General features: G+C 43.0%; 1 protein-coding gene across 2 annotated transcripts; it reads right to left on the bottom strand.

Annotated features, from left to right (window-relative positions):
* Positions 1-3,887: 3,887 nt before the first annotated feature.
* On the bottom strand, positions 3,888-15,579 carry YPEL5 (yippee like 5). 2 transcript variants are annotated; one of them, XM_006016547.3, is made up of 4 exons: positions 15,386-15,578; positions 15,252-15,274; positions 6,866-7,039; positions 3,888-4,666 (listed from the first exon to the last, which is right to left on the bottom strand). In XM_006016547.3, the coding sequence occupies exons 1-4, from the start codon at positions 15,411-15,413 to the stop codon at positions 4,442-4,444; spliced, it is 450 nt and encodes a 149-aa protein (XP_006016609.1). In that variant the 5' UTR covers positions 15,414-15,578; the 3' UTR covers positions 3,888-4,441. The 2 variants fall into 2 exon arrangements, with proteins under 2 accessions (XP_006016609.1, XP_025071779.1); XM_025215994.1 differs by lacking the exon at positions 15,252-15,274 and having other exon boundaries at positions 15,386-15,579.
* Positions 15,580-18,894: the final 3,315 nt, after the last annotated feature.

Here is an 18,894-nt window from a genome sequence, read left to right as displayed (position 1 = left end):
GCAAGATGTACGCTTTTTCTAATTCTATCTAGCTAAATGCATGAAGCAGTTTGCTGACACTGGGCGGGGTGTGGTGTATGTAAGATAAGAAGAGATTGCTTGCTGAGAAAAGATGCCACGTAGGCAAGTACAGGCATGTTCTGTGGCTAAGGTAATGTGCGCATGGGCTAAAAGAAGCAACCAATAGTAACTGCACAGCGTGTTGGGTGAGAGAAAACTATATAAGGCTAACGCCAACTAGGCTGGGTGGGTGCTTGCTTTGCGAACGATCGCCAAGTACCCCCTTTCTGCGCAGACTTGGAATAATAAAGATTAAGTTGGATCCTCCACCCCTGTGTGTTTGTTGGCAAAAGCGCACCGGGCACGAACTCACTGTCTTTGCAGACAACAATACTATCGCAGCACTATTGAAGTAGAAGACGTAACATGTAGAGTCAAAGAGTAAATCAAAATACATGGAATACAATTTTAATCCTGCTTGAGACTTGAAGACTCTTAAGCTAGGGACAGAAGTTTCACATAAACTGGTTTAAGTGATCAGAAACTGGTTTAAACCTAAAACACAACAAGTTCAGTGCATATAAACCAGTTTCAAAATGGCTGAAACTAGTTTAAGATAAACCTGGTTGAATGTAGTATCAGACTTAACTGATTTGGGTCAAACCAGGTTATGAAACTTCAGTCCCAGATCCCTTCCTAGTTCAAGTTAAATCACAGTCCCCCAGCATGCTTTCTGGCCCTGGGCTAGGCTGTGCTGTCTGCTCTAGCAGAAAAGGAGGTGGGGTGTGGTGAAGGGGAAGAGAAGTGACAGCCCTCCCCTCCTCCCAGGCAAACCCTGGCTGGGGTCTGGGGCCAGGGGTTAAACCCTCCTTCCCTGTGTACAGAGCTGCCCTGCTAAACCTACTGAAAGTCACTGCTGGCTGCAACTGTGGACTATAAATCCCAGAGGCACCTGGAAGCAGAAGTAGTGATAAGCAACCCTGCAGTGTCCTGCTGCTGTGGTCCTGCTGCTGTGATGCTGGACTGCAAATCCCAGAGACCTCAGGGGCAGCAGGAAGAGAAAGTGTCAGAGAGCCATGCTTGAGCATCTCCTAGCTTCTGGCCTGAGCCACTGCAGGCATGTGGCTGCATTTCCTGAATCAAAGGTAAGTGTGTGTCCAACTGTTTCTCAGTTTAATCTTTGCAGCTTAGACTAAATTGCAAAGATTGGATTGACTCAGCCTTGGGATTTTGGACTGTCTGTACTTAGCCTTAATCCCTTCATTCTAATAAGGGTCTCATCACAGTGCATAGGGAAATGCGCTGACTTCCATTTTACAAGTCTTGTATTTCACAAGTCTTATGGCTGGATGAAGAGGCTATACACCAGGAGTGAGCAAAGTTTGGCTTGTCGGCCAGATTTGGCCTGCAGCTGACTCCACTTCCCAGCAGCCCTGGCCCATGTCACTGTAGCTGGTTTCCATGGAGACCCCAGAAGGGGCAGAGCCATAACAGTGCAGGGCCAGGGATTCCATGGAGACCAGCCCAAGCAGTGCTGGCCGGGCATGTGGCTGGATGGGAGCTGCTCCAGGGCTGGGGCTGAGATTTTGTGGTGTTGACAGCATGATCCAGAGCTAGGGCAGAGCCGTGATCTGCTGCCCTCATGCCCCGAGTACAGGCACGCTGAAAGCGAATCAGGGCTCTGCTCCAGCAGGGTGTGAGCAGCTCATCGCAGCTCTACCTTGGCTCCAGACCACACTATCACCACTGCAAAATCCTGGCACCAGCCATGAAGCAGCTCCCTGCCAGTGCTGCTTGGGCTGGTCTCTTTGGAAACCCTAGCCCCACTGTCATGGCCCCACCCCTCCTGGGATCTCCATGGAAACTGGCTACAGAGATGCAGGCAGGGGCTGCTGGGAAATGGAGTCTGGCTGCCAGCTGGATCTACCATTTTGCCTACCCCTGCTATATACTCAGGTACTACAGAATGTTTCTGCACAAAATAGCTCATACATGCAAGCAAGCATTTTCTTGGAATCCCATGTTTTTATTATATATCCAATACAAATGTGCATATACGTGTGTGTGTGTGTGTGCGTGTGTGTGTGCGTGCGCGCTCAAGATATATCCCTCTCTCTCTCACACCATTTAAAAATGTAACAGTGGGAAAGGGTGGGAACTGAGACCTGTCTGTTCCTAGGCATCCGGTCTCCCAGAAGACAGAAGAAATGTGGTATGCAGCCCTCTCATTAAAAAGATCACATCCTGCTTGTTTTATTTCTATTTTTATTTTAATTTTCTACTATTTCAGCAGTTGTGCTTTGTATCTCCTACACCACGCATAGTGCTAGTATTGTGAGCAGCTGATAAGAGCAGTTAGGATTTATTTTTTGTCTCAGGTTGTGGAATCTCAGACATGAGCTCAACTACTGAATGCTCCAAAATACTCAGTTTTGCAAATACACAAAGATCTAAAGAACAAAAAGCAGCAAGAGACATTTCAGGACAAAACATACTTTATTGTACTATAACACCAGAAGTACATGAAGAGTACTGCAGAAGACCATGCTAATGGCAGCATTTGGATTTGTGAAGGACTGAAGTTACAATACAGGAGGATTCTACCGTAATCATGTAAGAGTTGACTCATTTGAGACACAAGTACACTACTGTTTATGCAACTTGATTCAAACATAGCTCTGGTACACTGTCCTCTTTCAAAAGTGGCATGGTTCTCAAATAAAGATACTTTTAAGTTAGTAGATGACAGCTTTAAGACAGGGGTGTCCAAAATACAGCCCAGCAGCCAAAAGAAGGATATCAGGACATCCATGCAGGATATTGGCCATCTCCACTCTACTGTGTTTGATATGGAAGCATGGCCAAGGGGAAATGATGATTACGAAAGGCTGGGGCCTACATCTGCCATTCCTCCCCTCTCCACTTCTCTGTGGCAGCTCCAGGAAATAAATACCACGTTTCACTTGCGTGGTCTGTTAGGGGAGCTACTAGCAACTGATTTGTCTATAAAGAAAAGTCAAAATTCAGGCAGACACCAAATCCAATAAAGAACTGTACGTAATTGCAACATTCAATTTAGGTAGAGTCCTTGGACTCTTAGCAAGTTGTCAGCGAAATCCTAAGTCACAATGTTTGGCCACCCTTGAGTTAAGTTAAATAGACAACATTTTTGCCGCTGCATAAGCAAAATCTCACTGTTTAGACACCACTGACCTCTACAATGAGAAAGCCAGAATAGAGTCAGTAATTACTACCAGGCAAGCATGTTCTGCTGCTCCAAAACATAAAAAGGTTTAAACATGACAATGGCAAGGTGCAAAAGTAGAGACGCAGAGAGAGTTAAGAGTTTTGATACCAGAAGCAGCATCTGAAAACAAAGTTTAGTCATTTAGGGAGATGCAGATCATATGCATGAATGCACATGCTGGCATTCTCCTCCTTCACCCCAGCAGCTGTGTTTTAAATACAAAGTCTTGGGTTAAAAACAAAGGCTACCTGACCAAGAGCTTGCTACAGCTTTGTCTATTTGAACAAAATTAGTTAAGAGATGGAGGGGGAAAAAAACATTACTGCTGCAACAGTAATTACTCAGAGGACCCCTCTAATTACAAACACAGCTTCTGATTGTTAAAGCAACACAAGACTAAAACATACAACTATTACTTTAAATTATTACTATGCTTATAAGTTACATTAGTTAAAAGAAAGAGAGCCAAGCAGTTTTGCCCTATTTCAAAGATAGTTTCCAATCAACACCAGTTATGTGGTGAAAGGGACCTTATGATTAAATGAGAAATGGTAACATCTTTGGGTCAAGAATGACAAGAAAGAATGGGCTCTGTGCTACCAATCAACTTCAACAAGAATATGGCACAATGGCCAGCACAAGCTATACCAACACTGAACCTTTAGCACTCGATCATAAATTTGGATCTTATCTTAAACTAGCAAGTCAGATGAAAGGACTGGGTAAAGAAAAAGTTTCAAAATAACTCAAACGCTAGAAAATAAATTAAAAGTCACCTTGAGGCTTAACATATTTTCTGGTGACATATCAGAGTTTATGCAAGCTAAAAAAGAAACCCACCAATTTCTCTAACAAAAGAAATATCCCCAATTATTTTCCTTTTAGCCCTTTCATATCTGCAGACAGGTCTTGGATCTAAGAGATATATATGTAAAGAGGAAAAAAAAGTTGCAGCATCTGCATAACATTCTCTCTACAAACAGCTGTTGGAGGGAAAGTAAAAAACCGAAGTAAATGGAATAAAGAAAGGAAAGTTCCATCTGAAATTCTCACATCTTTCCCACTCTGCAGTTCATGAATCTGACTCTGATGCTAAGGTGACAGTGTATGCAAGTAGATTTTTTTTTTTTTTTTTTTTTTTTTTTTTTTTTTTTTAAGTTTCAGTGAAGAAAACCCAGAAAGACAGAAATCTCTTCAGGAATTATCAGACGGAACATGCTCCTCAAATCCCTCGCTCTCTCGGACCAAAGCCCTTTCCAGGATGACACGACCTTCCTTATAGCGCTGGCTGTCTTCAGTGGCAAATTCATAGATCCAGCCCAGTTTACTGTTGCAGTTCTTGCAGCTCACGTCCCGAACCATGTGGCGGCCAGTAAGCATGACGCGGTCCTGAACTTCACTGTACTGCAGATTCACTACCTATGGAAAAATTGAGGGCATGAAGAATAGAAAGGTTTAGCCTAACCAAGGCAAGAACCTTTAAACTGTTTTGCAGTTGCTAGGAACATTATAGGTACCCATCAAAAATGAAATTAGTTTAAGCAAAAATCCTATAGCACTATGTACACTAACAGCCAAAATGCAACAGGCCGTAATTATACCAACAGGCTGCGATTCTGTTGCCTGAATGGAGAGCTGTTTAGGACTTATCTTGGATAGATGTTTTAAGGCTTTAGTGTTTGTCAAACACAAATATGATACTTACACAAGAGGCACCAGGAGTGCAGCTTGGTTAGCCCAGCTAAGGCTTACCAGTTAGATCACAACTATACACAATGTGACAGCTTATTAATGGAACCATCCTTGATGTCCAGTCACCTTTTGAGTTACCAAACCCATTTTTCATAATAGAGGTGATCACAGCAAATGGATGACTTTGGTCATTGGTAGGGACCTACCCAAATCACGATTGTGCAGAAATCACAAAATTGGGATTGCCGCAAAATCCATGGGGGGAGGGAAAGACGCGTGCCTTACTAAAAATAAACTGCTAGCTCTCCACTGGGAGCCAGCAGTCTTCTTGGCCGTGCAGCCCACCATGAACAGGGGTGTCAGCACAAAAGCAAGCAGGCAAGATGGCCATCGCCCCTGCCCCTTGCCGATGATGGGCTGAGTGCTGGCAGTCGTGCAGCCCCACTCCGCTCCACAAATCAGCAGTGAGGGATGAGGACTCATGACAGAGCCCTCTTCCAAATCATCAGCAAGGGGCAGGGCCGCTAGGGCCCTTCAGCCAGAGGCATGGGGGGCCCCACACTGCACTAATCCCTTAAGAATAGCAGCTGGCCCCCATACTTTGCATGTAAAATTGGATGGCTGCCTCCTTCAAATCGGGCAAACATCTAGTCATTGGATTATGAATTACAAAATGTACATAAAAATACTCAAAAATGGGATTTCCAAAAGCACCTAATGAAGATCTGATAAAGAATGCCTTGTATTGAAATGCTTGTCTGACTGTATCTCAGCTATGCAATTGGTCCAATAAAAGACATCACCCACAAAAACCCTTGCCTCTTGCAAAACCATCTAGGAAATTTAGGGGGACAAGGTAAACATTTAAGTGCTTTTGAAAAATCTCACCTTTGAAAGAGATTAATGATCAATAACATCTTGAAAAAGCCAAACTTGATAGCATACCTATTAGGATTATTACACGTGTGTCATGTATTATCTGAGCAAGAACCAAAAGAGGTACCTCTATCTCAACTTTTTACAACAACCAGGCAGGTGAAATCAGTGTACAGGTACTCCTCACTTAACGACCTACCTGTTTAACGACTGCGCGGACTTACGACCAGCTCTCCGTAGAGTCGTAGAGCTGGTCAGCAGCGCGGCGTCTCAGCAGCGCGGCATCTCAGCGTCAAGCTGAGGGGGACGTGGAGCTGAGCCCGGCACCCTCCAGCCGGCTCCGCGAACCCACGAGGGGGGAGAAGCATCCACCTGGAGGGCAGCAGCCAGGACTCACCGCCATGGCCAGCGCCTTCCCGTCCCCGGCTGTTTCCCTGGGGGCCGACTGCGGTCGGTAAGGGGAGGCTCCTCGCTTATCGACCAATTCGCTTAACGACCGAGTCGTAGGAACGGAACTTGGTCGTTAAGTCAGGAGTGCCTGTACATAATTTGCTGAAGAGGAACAATACTTTTGACAATTTGATTAGAGATTCTTAAATTTAAAGAGCTTGATACATTAAGCAATTCAAATTGGGGTTGCAGGTCAAAGCCACAACTGGTTTCTTCCACAGGGAATTTGGATAATACTGCCAAAATATACTGAGCTAGTAGGAAGTCAGATTGAGTGCAGTCCCTTACATAAAGACAAGTGAAATTCAAGTGTATTAACATACCCATACATTAGAGAACTCGGAGTAAAGTTTAATTACATGCACTCTGGCAAGAGGATGCTAACTTTACAAACCCCCCCTTCCCCCAGCATTTCAGTACTGCAGGTAACAAAAACACTTCAACAGTTTACAGCAACTTTCCAATGGGAATCTGAAGACAGTCCAAAAAACCCCTGATCTCCTGGTGTTCAATTTTAACTAAGAAACAGGAATCCTTAAATCACAGTGAGCTTTAATATCTGACAGATTGGGTTTTCTAGGCATCTGACTTCTTACCGACCTTGTTGAACAGGAAGGCTCTTCCTGTGGCCCCTGTAAAGCGTGTGGATATGAGCTCTGAGCGATTGGTCAAGATTGTGTCACAATTTGCACAGGAGAACAGGCGAGTGCCACCAATGTGATCCAGGAAGATTCTGCCCATTTTATTAAGCTTCTTTAAATCTAGACTCAGAACCTAAAAGCAAGAGCTGAAATATTTCATTCATGCAAAAAAATTCACAGAAGGCTTCCTTTCTAACAGGAGGCCAAAGCATTCTGCAGGGCAATTCAAGTTAGTGAACATATAAATAAATGTATATATGAATTACTGCACTCAGTTACAGTTGGCATTCACTCTTTATTCTTCAACTTTGATGGAAAGAGAGATTACAAGCCTCACCAAAATGAAAAGGTTCTCTTCTACAAATGTTCATCCTACTAGTACGATATTTTAAGTACACACACACAAGGCATGCCAAGAAGGGGAATGTGACTTGCAACACACTGCTGGTAAGTCTCCTCAAATATGTGATATAAACACAAAGGAAATTCAACATGGCCCTCCAGCAGTTCTAGAGAGTCGTTGTCTTCTTTAAAGCAGCTATTTTACAGCATAGCCTGTGCGTGCATAATTGCCAATGGTCATTTCCTTATATTGCTGCCACAGGACAAGATATAAGCCAGGCAAAAAGCTGGAATGTTCTGAACAACTACAAGGGGGGCGGGGGGAAGAGACAGGATGCACAAGATGAGGAGTACATTATGACAAATGAAGTACATCAGCAGGCAATATGCCAAGAAAAGAGCAGTAACTCAGACATATACAGACTGCAACCACAGCTTTATGATACCGTGGCTTATGTATTCAAAAGTCTGTTCTCCTTCCCCAGGAATTCATTCTCGTTAGCAAAGCCCCCAAACTCCATTCCAACATAATCCATGAGACTCATTTTAGTCAACATTAGAAGCTACACCACCGAGGCCAAGTACAGATATTATATTTTTACTCAGTGGTCACCAACCAGTGCCTCTCGATCCACTGGTAGATCTCGGAGCCTTTTGGAGTCGATCCAAGGCTGGGGTTGGGAGCTGAGTGCCCACATGCATGCATGCACACGCCCTAACCTAGCAGGTCAGTCTGCAGGGGAGGGAAGGGGCAGGGGCTAGACAGAGGCCCGCGCGGTGAGGGACAGTGCCGCAGATGCAGGAGCAGGGGTAACTTGAGTGGGGCACCAGCCGGGTAGGACTTACCTGCTGGGGTGGCATGCCCCCAAATAATTTTTTCTCCCTTTGCCTCGATCTGCCCCCGCTTCCCTCCCCACAGACTTATCTGCTGGGTGGAGGGAAGCGTGGTGGCAGTGCATGGTAGATCTTGGGTTGCTTTTAAATGCCAAAAGATGATCTCTTACTTATAAAGGTTGGAGACCAATGCTTTTACTGGCATAAGTGATTGGAAACTGGTCTATACCTTAAACAGAAGTTCAGCGCACAAACTGGTTTAAAATGGCAGAACCCAGTCTAAGATTTGCCCTGCCCCACCCCAAAAGGGTCAACGTGTGTTCTGTTTGCCACAAATCCAAACTATGCTGCTTACAGAAAATCATGCAACTTAAACTGATTCTGCCTCGGGCTTTTTGAATGCCTGTACCTAACCTGAGATCATAAAATGAATTACAGTTTAAATTTTTCTGAGTCACCTTTTGTTTTTCAATACTTATTTTGTCATCTCCCCAAGCTCATCATGTGTGACCACATACTAACACATCGCTATTATAAATGGTCTCAAAAGCACCCTCCAGGTCATTTTTTAGGTTGAAACCCACAGCATTACAGAGACTTTTTCATTTGCAAACCCCTAAGATATTTTGAATGGAGGTGTGGACCCCTTTGGAAGTTTAGAATGAAGGTGCAGACCCTTTTGAATTGTAAGTGTGGGCATTCGCATACTTTTGATGGATCACAGTCATCTTTCACAGACCCCTTGGACATAGTCTGTGGACCCCCACAGGTCTATGGACCGCAGGCCAAAAACCACTGCTGTAACGCAATAGACTTTACTGGCTGTTGCAGAACGCAGCACCATCTACGTTTCACATACCAAGTTAAAATTCAGATGCTCTTTCATATAAACAACTCATTTCTCCAGAGGTTTTACAAGGAGACGGATGGTATAAAAACTTTCCATTTAAAATAACTTTAAATATTTATACAGATCAACCTTGGGAATTTCTAGGGCACTGTTACTGAAGCATCTGATCAATTCTTTTAATTTAAGGTCCTTTTGCGGGTTAAAAAAAGCAAGCCAATTGAAATTACCAAGATATTTTCATATTTAAAATGACACCAAAAATCAAATCAAATCGGATGATGTCCCATAAGAAAGATAGTCTTTCTTGTGCAAGGTATTTAAGTTGTCCAATTTTGATTTCTCCTTTAAGCAAGATTTATTACTACACTTATAGAAGTTCAGATCAATATAGCTTTGTGCTTCATATCCAAAAGGAATATCTTTCTCCTTCTATGTAAAGCACAGTATAATAAACTTGATGCATTAGGTGCAAGGAAGGCCGTTTCATTTTCTACTAAAGCAAAGACTGATTATTACCACTTTAATTTGATGGACACATGCTGCCGCTTGATCCCATTTCACTTATTAGGCATCTAAATGATACTTAAGCAATGAAGAGCAACCCTCTTCTATCTTGCTAAATGGTGTCTTGTTTTGTAGTGAACCTTCATTTTAGCTTTAAAACTAAATTGCAGATAAAAGCATGGAGGAAGAAGACCCACCCACTTTTTTGCATTAATTTTTTTCAGGGAACTCTAGCAGGACCACATAACTCCAGTTCTAGAGTTTCTGCACTCCCAATAGCTTTCTGGGCAAAATTCAAGGTGCCAGTTTGGACTTATTAGGCCCTAGATCCTACATACCTAAGGGATTGCCTTCTCCCTTATACCCTATTGCAATCCCTTGCGTTAGCGAGGAACAACCTCTTGCAAGTGCCTTCAGTATGTTTCATCTACTTGGCAAAAAGATGTGGGAGCTTGTTCTCAGGAGTTTCTCCTCAGCTCTGGCACTCCCTCCCTTGAGACCCACAAGTGCCCAAGCCTGGACATCTTTCAGAAGTGCTACAAGACCTTTTTATTAGGGCAGGCATTTAGCAAACAAAGCTAATCTGAGATGTTATTTAGTGGTCTCTGTTTTATTTGGATATGCTAGTTCCTCTTATGCTGTTTTGTTCTCTTGCTGCTCTGAGCCTTTTTTAGGAAGGGTTACAATTAAGTTGCAAAAATAGCAATCCAGTTAGAGACTCTGATGTCTAATAAGCGGAGAAGGATCTGGCCCATAGTCTGACTTCACACTGTGAATCTTATGTTGAATGTACACAGAAAGATTTAAGTTCAATATTTTTCTATTTCAGTTTCTCAAGGGTGCAATCGCTAACTGAATGAATATGCTTCCACAGACAGAGGGTGATTAGGACAGTGGTTCTCAAGCTTTTCGGACACAAGGCACCCCTTGGAAAATGCCAACTCTTAAATTCACGCTTGTGTTTTTGAATGCAGAAAAATAAGGGAGCAATTCTTTTGTCACAATTACTCAACAGGTCAGAATGTTTTTAATCCTATGAATTCCTATTTGAAATCTGAGTCTATTTTGTGAATCATGTTTGTACACCTACCAGAGCTAACATTGCATGGTGCCCCTCAGCACCCCTGAAAGAATTTCAAGGCACCCCAGGGTGCCAAGACCAAACAAACAATATGCAGGAGACCCACTCCCATCTACAAGAATCACTGTAGTAGGAAGTAAAGGCAAGTTGCCTTGTAATGCTAATTTGTATGGTAAGATTTGATAATAAAATAAAGCAGCACACATTGCACATGATTTTAGTATCTAAATAAAACATGTTAATATATGTTCTCTGAATCCAACACACCCTTTCAAAGTCCTTTATCTTCTATTCAAGTGCATGAAACTCTAGGCAACAAAAAGGACAGATTTGTGCATCTTCAGATTCCATATATGCTGAGCTTCTTTCAAGAAAAATCAAAACCACTCTACCTTGATCGAGTAGTTCAACATTGTGATTTAATTTAGGCAGCGAGATACCCTCTTTCCTAGCTAAGACGGAACAGGAAAGCAATAAAAGATTAAGTCATTTTTAAACAAAATGGAAAAAGGGTGCCAAACCTAACGGCATGAAGCAATGATGAAATTCAAATAAACTGCTAATGGATGCTAAAAGGTATTAATTAAATCTATGGCTGGCAGGGTTGAAGGATAAGATTGAATTCTTGCAATATGTTTAACTATACAGAACAAACAAAATATAACAACGGCTTAGGCCAGATACCACGCAAGAATGGTAAATGTATTAATAAGAATGTACAACAGGTAGAAATATTTGATGAGTACTGTTTGTTATCTTTATGGAAATAAGGAGGATTAGATATTCATGTCTCCGGCAGTGATAAGACAAGACACTTTCTACTCAGTCAGTCATTCAGGAGGATGTTACAGAACAATTGAAGCTGAACATTTTGAAATTTGCAGGTACTGGCTAACTTGCAGCCAAGAGAATGGAAAAGGCCAATAGGCTCTCTCAAGCCTTCCTGTTGCATTTCCACTAAACTTCTTACAACAAGGATGTTCCAGAGTACTAGGAAAAAAGCTAATATCCTGTCAATATTTAACTAGCATAATCAAGATGACCTTGGAATCCAAGGGCTAGTTAGCCTGGAATTGACCCTGGGCAAAAACCATGAAGAGGGAGATACCATACACAATCAGTTAAAAAAGATGATAGCATAACTAAACGTGGTCACATGGGAAAAGTTCTGGTAAAAAGGAACTGGTAAACTTCTTTTTGAAGATGTCACAAATATGGGTGATAAAGGTGAGCTGACTTATTCCCACATGAAATTCTCATAGATCCCAAGCAGCATTCATCTTTTAAAGGGTGACCAATACTAGATAGATTACAAACCTGTTAACCAAAAGCTCATGAAAAGCCTTTAAATGGGGAATACTCATTTAATGGGATACTTCTAGCATTACTCTGGATTGTTATCAATGAACTGAAAGAACATACAAAATCATTGCTAGTGAAGTTTGTATGTGACTGGAATTGGAAGCAAGGAAAATAAAGATGGAAACAGGTCAGTTGTATAGATCTAGCAGGATCACTTGATAAGGTGTGCTCATTTGAGAAACATGCATTTGAACATAGCCAAAAGCAAATTAAACTTCTAGAAGCCTACACTGTAAGATGGCCTGCTTTCCAGGATGCTGTTACCTATGATGTCAAGACTTAAGGGTGAATAATCAGCTGAAGGCTCACATTCAAACAACTGTGTAGCTGAGATGAAACGCAAATCAATGACAGGAATATGAAGCTGAAGTAGAGGAGGCAGCAATACTTCTGCATACAGTATTTACAGAAACTATTACTGAAATATTGTGCCCAAAATATTATGAAAATATAAAAAGGGCTCAGCAAAGGATTGAGAGTGATTCAAGTTCTAGAAAACATACCTTATTTACCCAAATCCAAGATGATGCCAAATTTAAGATGGACCCCCTCTAATAATTAGATTGCATACATAGAAAAGTCATACATTCGTTATAATTTTCCATGTATAGAATTTCGTTATTGGAGAATAATCTTATATTTGTGCCCACCACTGCAGCAGAGGAAACAGCGGTAGGAGACGGGCAGGAGGTAGGGGAAGGCAGTAAGGGTAGAAGCAGGCAGCTTGCCTCCTACTGCCTGTTCCCCTCCATACACACTTACTAAGCCTTGTGTCTACTCCCCTGCAGCCTCAAGCCCCTGTTTCTCCTCACCCCTGCCCCGCTTACCCTTCCACAGGAGCTGGCACAACTGCTAGTGCCAGGCTGGGGCTATGCTCCATGCCCTGTGCTGCAGTGGGGACAAAGCCTGCTGGCACCAAAGCAATGGTAAAGCCAGGGAGGGGGAGGTCAGGAGGTGGGTGGAAGGTTGGCAGGAAGCAGCTATGGCTCCAGTCCCGACTCAGGGTTGGGACCAGAGCTGCAGCACCTGTCCCCCACCCCCCTGCCACATACTTGATTCCAAGATGAGGGGCTTCCCCCTCCCCATGTTAAATGGGGAACAAAATCCTCATCTTGGAATCAAATAAATATGGTAACTTATAGCGAGATTGCAGAAAGGCATCATTTAGTGGATCCAAGAGGTTTTAAAAGTGACTCAAGTACCTTTATAGGGAAACTTTCACAATAAAAGTCTCTTTACTACAGCAAAAAACTAAAAGATATAAATCCATGTATGAAAGCTGAAACTAGAAAAAAAAAGAGAATAAAACTAAGGTAAAAAAGAAGAGTTCATTATCCTCCGTGTTGGACACTGAAACAACTCAATGTAGGACACACTGGATTCTCTCTCTTAAAACAGGGCTGTCCTATTTATCTGGCCCCTCAGACCAGATCTGGCTCAAAGGACTTCTGGCAGGTCAGACAACTTACCTATGACAGCAGCAGGGGCAGGGCTCCAGACCAGCACTGATGTAGACAAGCCCCAAGGCCCACATTTTGACCCTTATGGGCTGCATTAAGTCAGGACAGACTGTCTTTCTGAAGAGCTATTGGGAAACTTAAATGACAGAAGCTGGAATCTTTAGGGCAGCGGTTCCCAAACTGTGGGCTGCAACCCCAATTGTGGGGGGGGGAGTGTGTCACAAAAATCAGCAGATGGGGTTGTGGAGGTAGGGGGCTGTGGGTTGAGTGAGGTGCCATGCTGAGGAAATGGGGCCATAAATGGGGTCATAATGAGGAAAAATTTAGGAAGCACTGCTCTAGGGTTTCATCCTGCTTTAGCTAGTTCAGAAAGGCATGAGCTTTCACAGGTGGCAACCTACTTCATCAGATAACAATGGTGAATGAGAGTTTGGTTTCTCAAGAATTCAAACCTTCATTAAGAGTTTGAACCCTCCAGTTACCAAAAAACTTTTCCAATACAAGATGACCATGAACCAAAGCAACGCTGTCTCCCCACATCTACAAAGAAACAGTGCCAGTGATTATAACTGATCTCTGAAAGCTGTTCAAGTTTTCTGTTGATATTCAGAGCCCTGGGGGCAGCAGCACAACTGTCAGAAATCAAGCATATGGGTAACAGTGGGCTGAGCAAGCCGTAGAGAGTGGGAGATGTAGATATTTGTGGTATTCACAGGGCAGGACCCCCCCAAAAACCCAAACAAACAACAACAACAAAAACAGATGCTGGAGAATGGGTAAAGACATCTCACTCCCTCATCCTTTCCTCAAAGCAGCCTAATGGCCTCCAGTTGTTCTTTGCCCTCCAGTGAGTGCAAGACAGCAAATCCCAACTGGCCTGTCCTCGTGCAACATATATGCATTTTTAAAATAGAGATCAAACATTAAATTGTTGCTTTAAACAGAAGAGAAGGGGCTGGTTACTTAGCCATTAATGGAAAATAAAGCTTTTAATTTCTTGTCCAATCCACACATTTGGTAGTGACAGTGACTTATGAAATGGACTGACTGCACATGCTTCCGTTTTGTAGTCAGCATCATAAGAAACACCATCACAATCATTGTCCTGGTTGGCAATTTTGGGATACCTATTACAGATCATTATGTAATACCATCTAACTATTTGGACTTGGTTACAGGATGTTATGGAGACATTACTCACTCCCAATTTTGTAAAAGCACTTCTGGTACATGTGGCTTTTAGGTGTTCGCAGGACAGTATTCCTAAGCCCCATTCCTTTCACTACCTCACCACTCTACACAGGTGCTGTGCCAGCATCCAGAGGAAGTACAAACATGATAGCAGCATGGTACAATGAGTCTTCTCTAAGCAATCCTACAAAGCTTTACTCCGTTGTTCACTGTCCTTTGGGTAACAATGTTTACGTTGACATCAACACCACCCAGGTTGTAATTTTCAGGTACTTGCTCTGACCATACCTCCCATCAATATTCACCCTTGCAAGCAACAGACAACAGGAAAAGATAATGCCAAATAAAGCTTTATTAACATTTTTAAAGTCCATTAACAATTTTTTCAGGAAATATACCGTGGGACTATACCTATAAACAAGCAAAGGTTAGTCACCCTACTACTACAGAGGACTGTCCCTGCAAATCTGCATGTTGCTTCAGCCCTATCTACCACTTTCCTGAAGTTGAGTGGAAACAAGAGAGGTTTGCTAAATGAAGGACCTGCAGCAAAGATAGATGCTGTCTCTTCATATCTCCAACTATATTAAATTTACCTTCCTATGCTATGTCACTCCAGACATTACTCCCTTGAGAAGTGAAACATACCCTAAGGGCCTCATCCCACCTAGGTAGGGGTGAAGCTCACACAACCACAGAGAGGCTCAGATGACATACTCACTGTGGAACTAAGTCCAGACCATCCTAGAGAAGGTAAGAGAAAAGGAAAGTTAGTTAAGCTACAAAGCAAAACAACACAGTAAAGAAACCCCCAATTCAAGAATTCTTAAATAAATAATAAAGCCTATTTCTTACTTTCCAAGACACTGCCACCAGCGCTCATCAAAATGAACTTCAGGCTCAGGCTGTCTGACAGCAGATACAGAATTTAAACAAATATCACGGTAGAAGGTTGCCAAGAGTCCAAGTACAGCAGAGCATAGTCCCTGGCATTTCTCCCGTATTCAGGGATCTTTCTATTTTGCTTTGACCTGCACAAAGAGATTCATGGATCCATAAAAATCTACAATGCCTGTAGTGTACAACAGCCACCTGAATAGGAGAGCTACTGAGAATACACTACACCATGGGAGACTGCCCTGATTCAGTCACACCAGTGCAGAGAAGGTCTTAGAATAATTTTAGGATGCCTTAAGTTTATAGATTGAAAAGAGAGAGAGACAAAAAAAAAAAAAAGGAGACAGGCTCTTTGGATAGGAGTTGGGCATTTATTAAGACTTTGGTACCAAAATACGATTGAACATCTGGGTCCAAAAAAGGTTTAACTGCTAACTGATAATTTTAGAGGAGAAAAACATTATTAACTTCAGAAGTATTGCTATAACATTGTGGGGGCTCCTAGTAAAGTGAGGACAGATGAGGACTTGATAAGCCTGTCAGAGACAGCCTGTAACGTTTCTAGTTTGTGCTATTCACATATACCTCAGAACTCCATCATGCAAATCTTCCTTCTGCTAAGCCACACCTAAAGGCAGTGACCACAGCCCATTTAGTAACAAAGAATCAGATCTATGGAAAATTAGACTTGTAGACATATGTTAAACACTCTGAAAAATAAGAAAGGGAAGGTAACAAAGATGACAAGTCTGTACAGATTTTTTAGGAGACAATGAGAGAAAAAAAGAGGTTAAGATTATAAGTGACATTTTGATGACTGCCATTTGTAAACCACTATATGGGCTAACAATTTGTATTTTTCTGTCAGGACTAAAGGGATTGTAGCTATGTAATGGTTAGTAAGATTCCTACATGCTGTTCCCTCAATTACAAAATGAGCCCCTTTACCTATCCACTGTTATAGCTTACCTGCAAAATGTTAGTTATATAAATGATTAATCCAATATTAACCTTAATTCGTGTTAGCTGCAAGATGTTCTGTAACAGGTATAATTTGAACTAAGTCAAATTCAATACCATTGTATTCTGTTTCACAGATGAAAGATAAAAATATTTGGTCAGTTATGCCATTCTAAAATAAAGTCTCTCTCTTAAGGAAAAACCATGCATAACATATTACTTGAAACCATATTGGCTTCCTTATTCTTGTCTAGCATAACTTGTGATACAGCACAATACACTATACAACTACAGCCCCGCTCCCCACACACACCCCTTCCTGTAATGATAAGCAACCAGCATAACCAATTTAATGCCCCAAGAATCCACAATAAAGTAGATTTTTTGTTATTCAGATCCATTAGACAAAGCTAGATGATATTACTGCAGTAAGTCATCATAATCAGATGGCTGAGATCATTCCAATAGCAAACAGAGCAAATACTTCAACTATAGAAGTAACCTATCAAACACAGACACAGGGTTTATTTAAGACTGTTTCAACATCTCATGACAGATGGAACAAATCTTCAAGAAGACATGAATTATTAATATTTAAATGAAGAGTTGAAAAGCAGGAATATAAAACACCCAACTAACCACCCTGGAAGAATCTCTGAGGCCCTGTAACAGTGATTCTCGACCAGAGTACCTGGTCACCCTGGGGGCCATGAGATCAAGTGTGAGCAGATAAGGTCAGGCTCAGGCTCCAGATGTGAGCAGATAAGGTCAGGCTCAGGCTCCAGATGTGAGCAGATAAGGTCAGGCTCAGGCTGATGCTCCTTCCCCACCCTGCTACTGCCTGACCCTTCTACAAGGAGATAAGCCCTGTAATAAGTAAACTAGTTTTTGAAATGGAGGGCTGTACAAGCCACAAGTTACAGAGGGGTGCCTTGCATCTAAGTAGGTTGAAAACTACTGCCCTATAACCAGCTCTGTGCATGCAGACCTCTGCACCAATATGGAGTTGCACTAATTTCTAGACAGAAGTGAGATCTCATCCATATTGAATCCATTGCAGGATCACTGGGGTGGAGGTGGGGGGGTTGAGACCACCTGTATCCCTAGGACATTTTAAGTTCAAAATGGCAAAAGATATTTGCTTGGAAGACTGCACTTTATTTCAACATTTTTGTAACATCCTTCCATTAACTTCTGCAAGTGACAGCTACATGACAGACATGTGCTACTACCTATAGTACTAGAGCAGGGTTATACAAATAGCGCTGGTAAGTATGGGAGGGGTGGGAAAAAGAAAAAAGGAGAGCATATGAGTATATAGCAAAATACCTGCCATCACTGTAATCAGAAAAGGTGGGGGGCACAGAAAGGTGGTTAACTGTGTTAGTCTGAAGTCAAGCAGAAGGTAGGCCAGAGTAGCACCTTAGAGACTAACTGGTTAGACTTTAAGGTAAGACAGAAAGAAACATTAATGTTTGTTTAAAAAAAAAAAAATTGAGTTGTTTTAAAACTTAAGACCAAGTATCACTGAAGTGACAGTTGTCAACTATGTAGTAGAAAGTATGTTTTCCCCATCTGCCATTTTTAGAAGGCCTGCCTGTATTCCTACTTTCTGCACACAGGAACGATGACTTCCCAAGTATCCTTAAACTAGCTTCCTCTCCTGTGGTCCTAATGCGCAAGCCATCAAAATCAAAGGACAGATAATAATAGATTCTCCAACCAATTTTGCTGTTTAAAATTATCCACTCGGCCCTGAGTGGGTTAGAAAAAGGGAAGTAAGCACTAACAGCAGGTCCAGCTGGCAGGACTGTCAAGCCCTTGCTTTAGTTTGCAAACAGCCAAGGAAAGGTTTGGAAAGCCCTCTGCTTCCCAGGGCCCTGCCACCTCTTTCACTTAGACCAGCCAGCAGTGGAGAGGGGACCCATTTTCAAGCCCGTTTTCACAGGAAAGCAAGGCTGGAAGGGTAGCCACCTAGTGCAGCCCCCTGCCCCAGCCAGCATCCCCCCTTGCCAAACAAATCCTGGGCCAATTCACTCCTAACGCCACTCAATTGCTTTGTTGCTTCCCGCCTCCTTCCATGGCCCCACAGCCATCCTCGGGGGCAGGGGTTGTGGGGATAACGACTTGGCCCCATGTAACTGTGCTGCTCTCTGAGGGGGGAAGCAGTATTACGGCCCCGTGGGGTTCAGAGACCCTATCAGCAAGGCCTCCCCCACCCCCTCCACTCGGGCATCAGCCAGAGGAAGAGACTCTGCAGCCTGAGGAGAGGGGAGGGGAGGGGAGGGGAGTGGGGGGAGGACACAAAGGCAGCAGCCGCGCGGGAGGGAAGGGGAGGCAGCCCGACAGCTGGTGCTGGTCACGTGCCCGGCGGCGGCCAATCGGAAGGCAGCTGGGCGCTCCCAGAACGAGGCTCTCCCAGCAACCCCAGCGGCTTGACAACAAATACGAGGAAACAGCTGAGCCCGGCTCGCCCCACCCCTCCGTCCCCCACCCCCGTCACGGCA

This window comes from Alligator sinensis, unplaced genomic scaffold, assembly GCF_000455745.1.
Source record: "Alligator sinensis unplaced genomic scaffold, ASM45574v1 scaffold138_1, whole genome shotgun sequence".
NCBI lineage: Eukaryota > Metazoa > Chordata > Crocodylia > Alligatoridae > Alligator > Alligator sinensis.
Note: the sequence above shows the minus strand (reverse complement) of the source record. Positions and strands in the feature narration are given on the sequence as shown.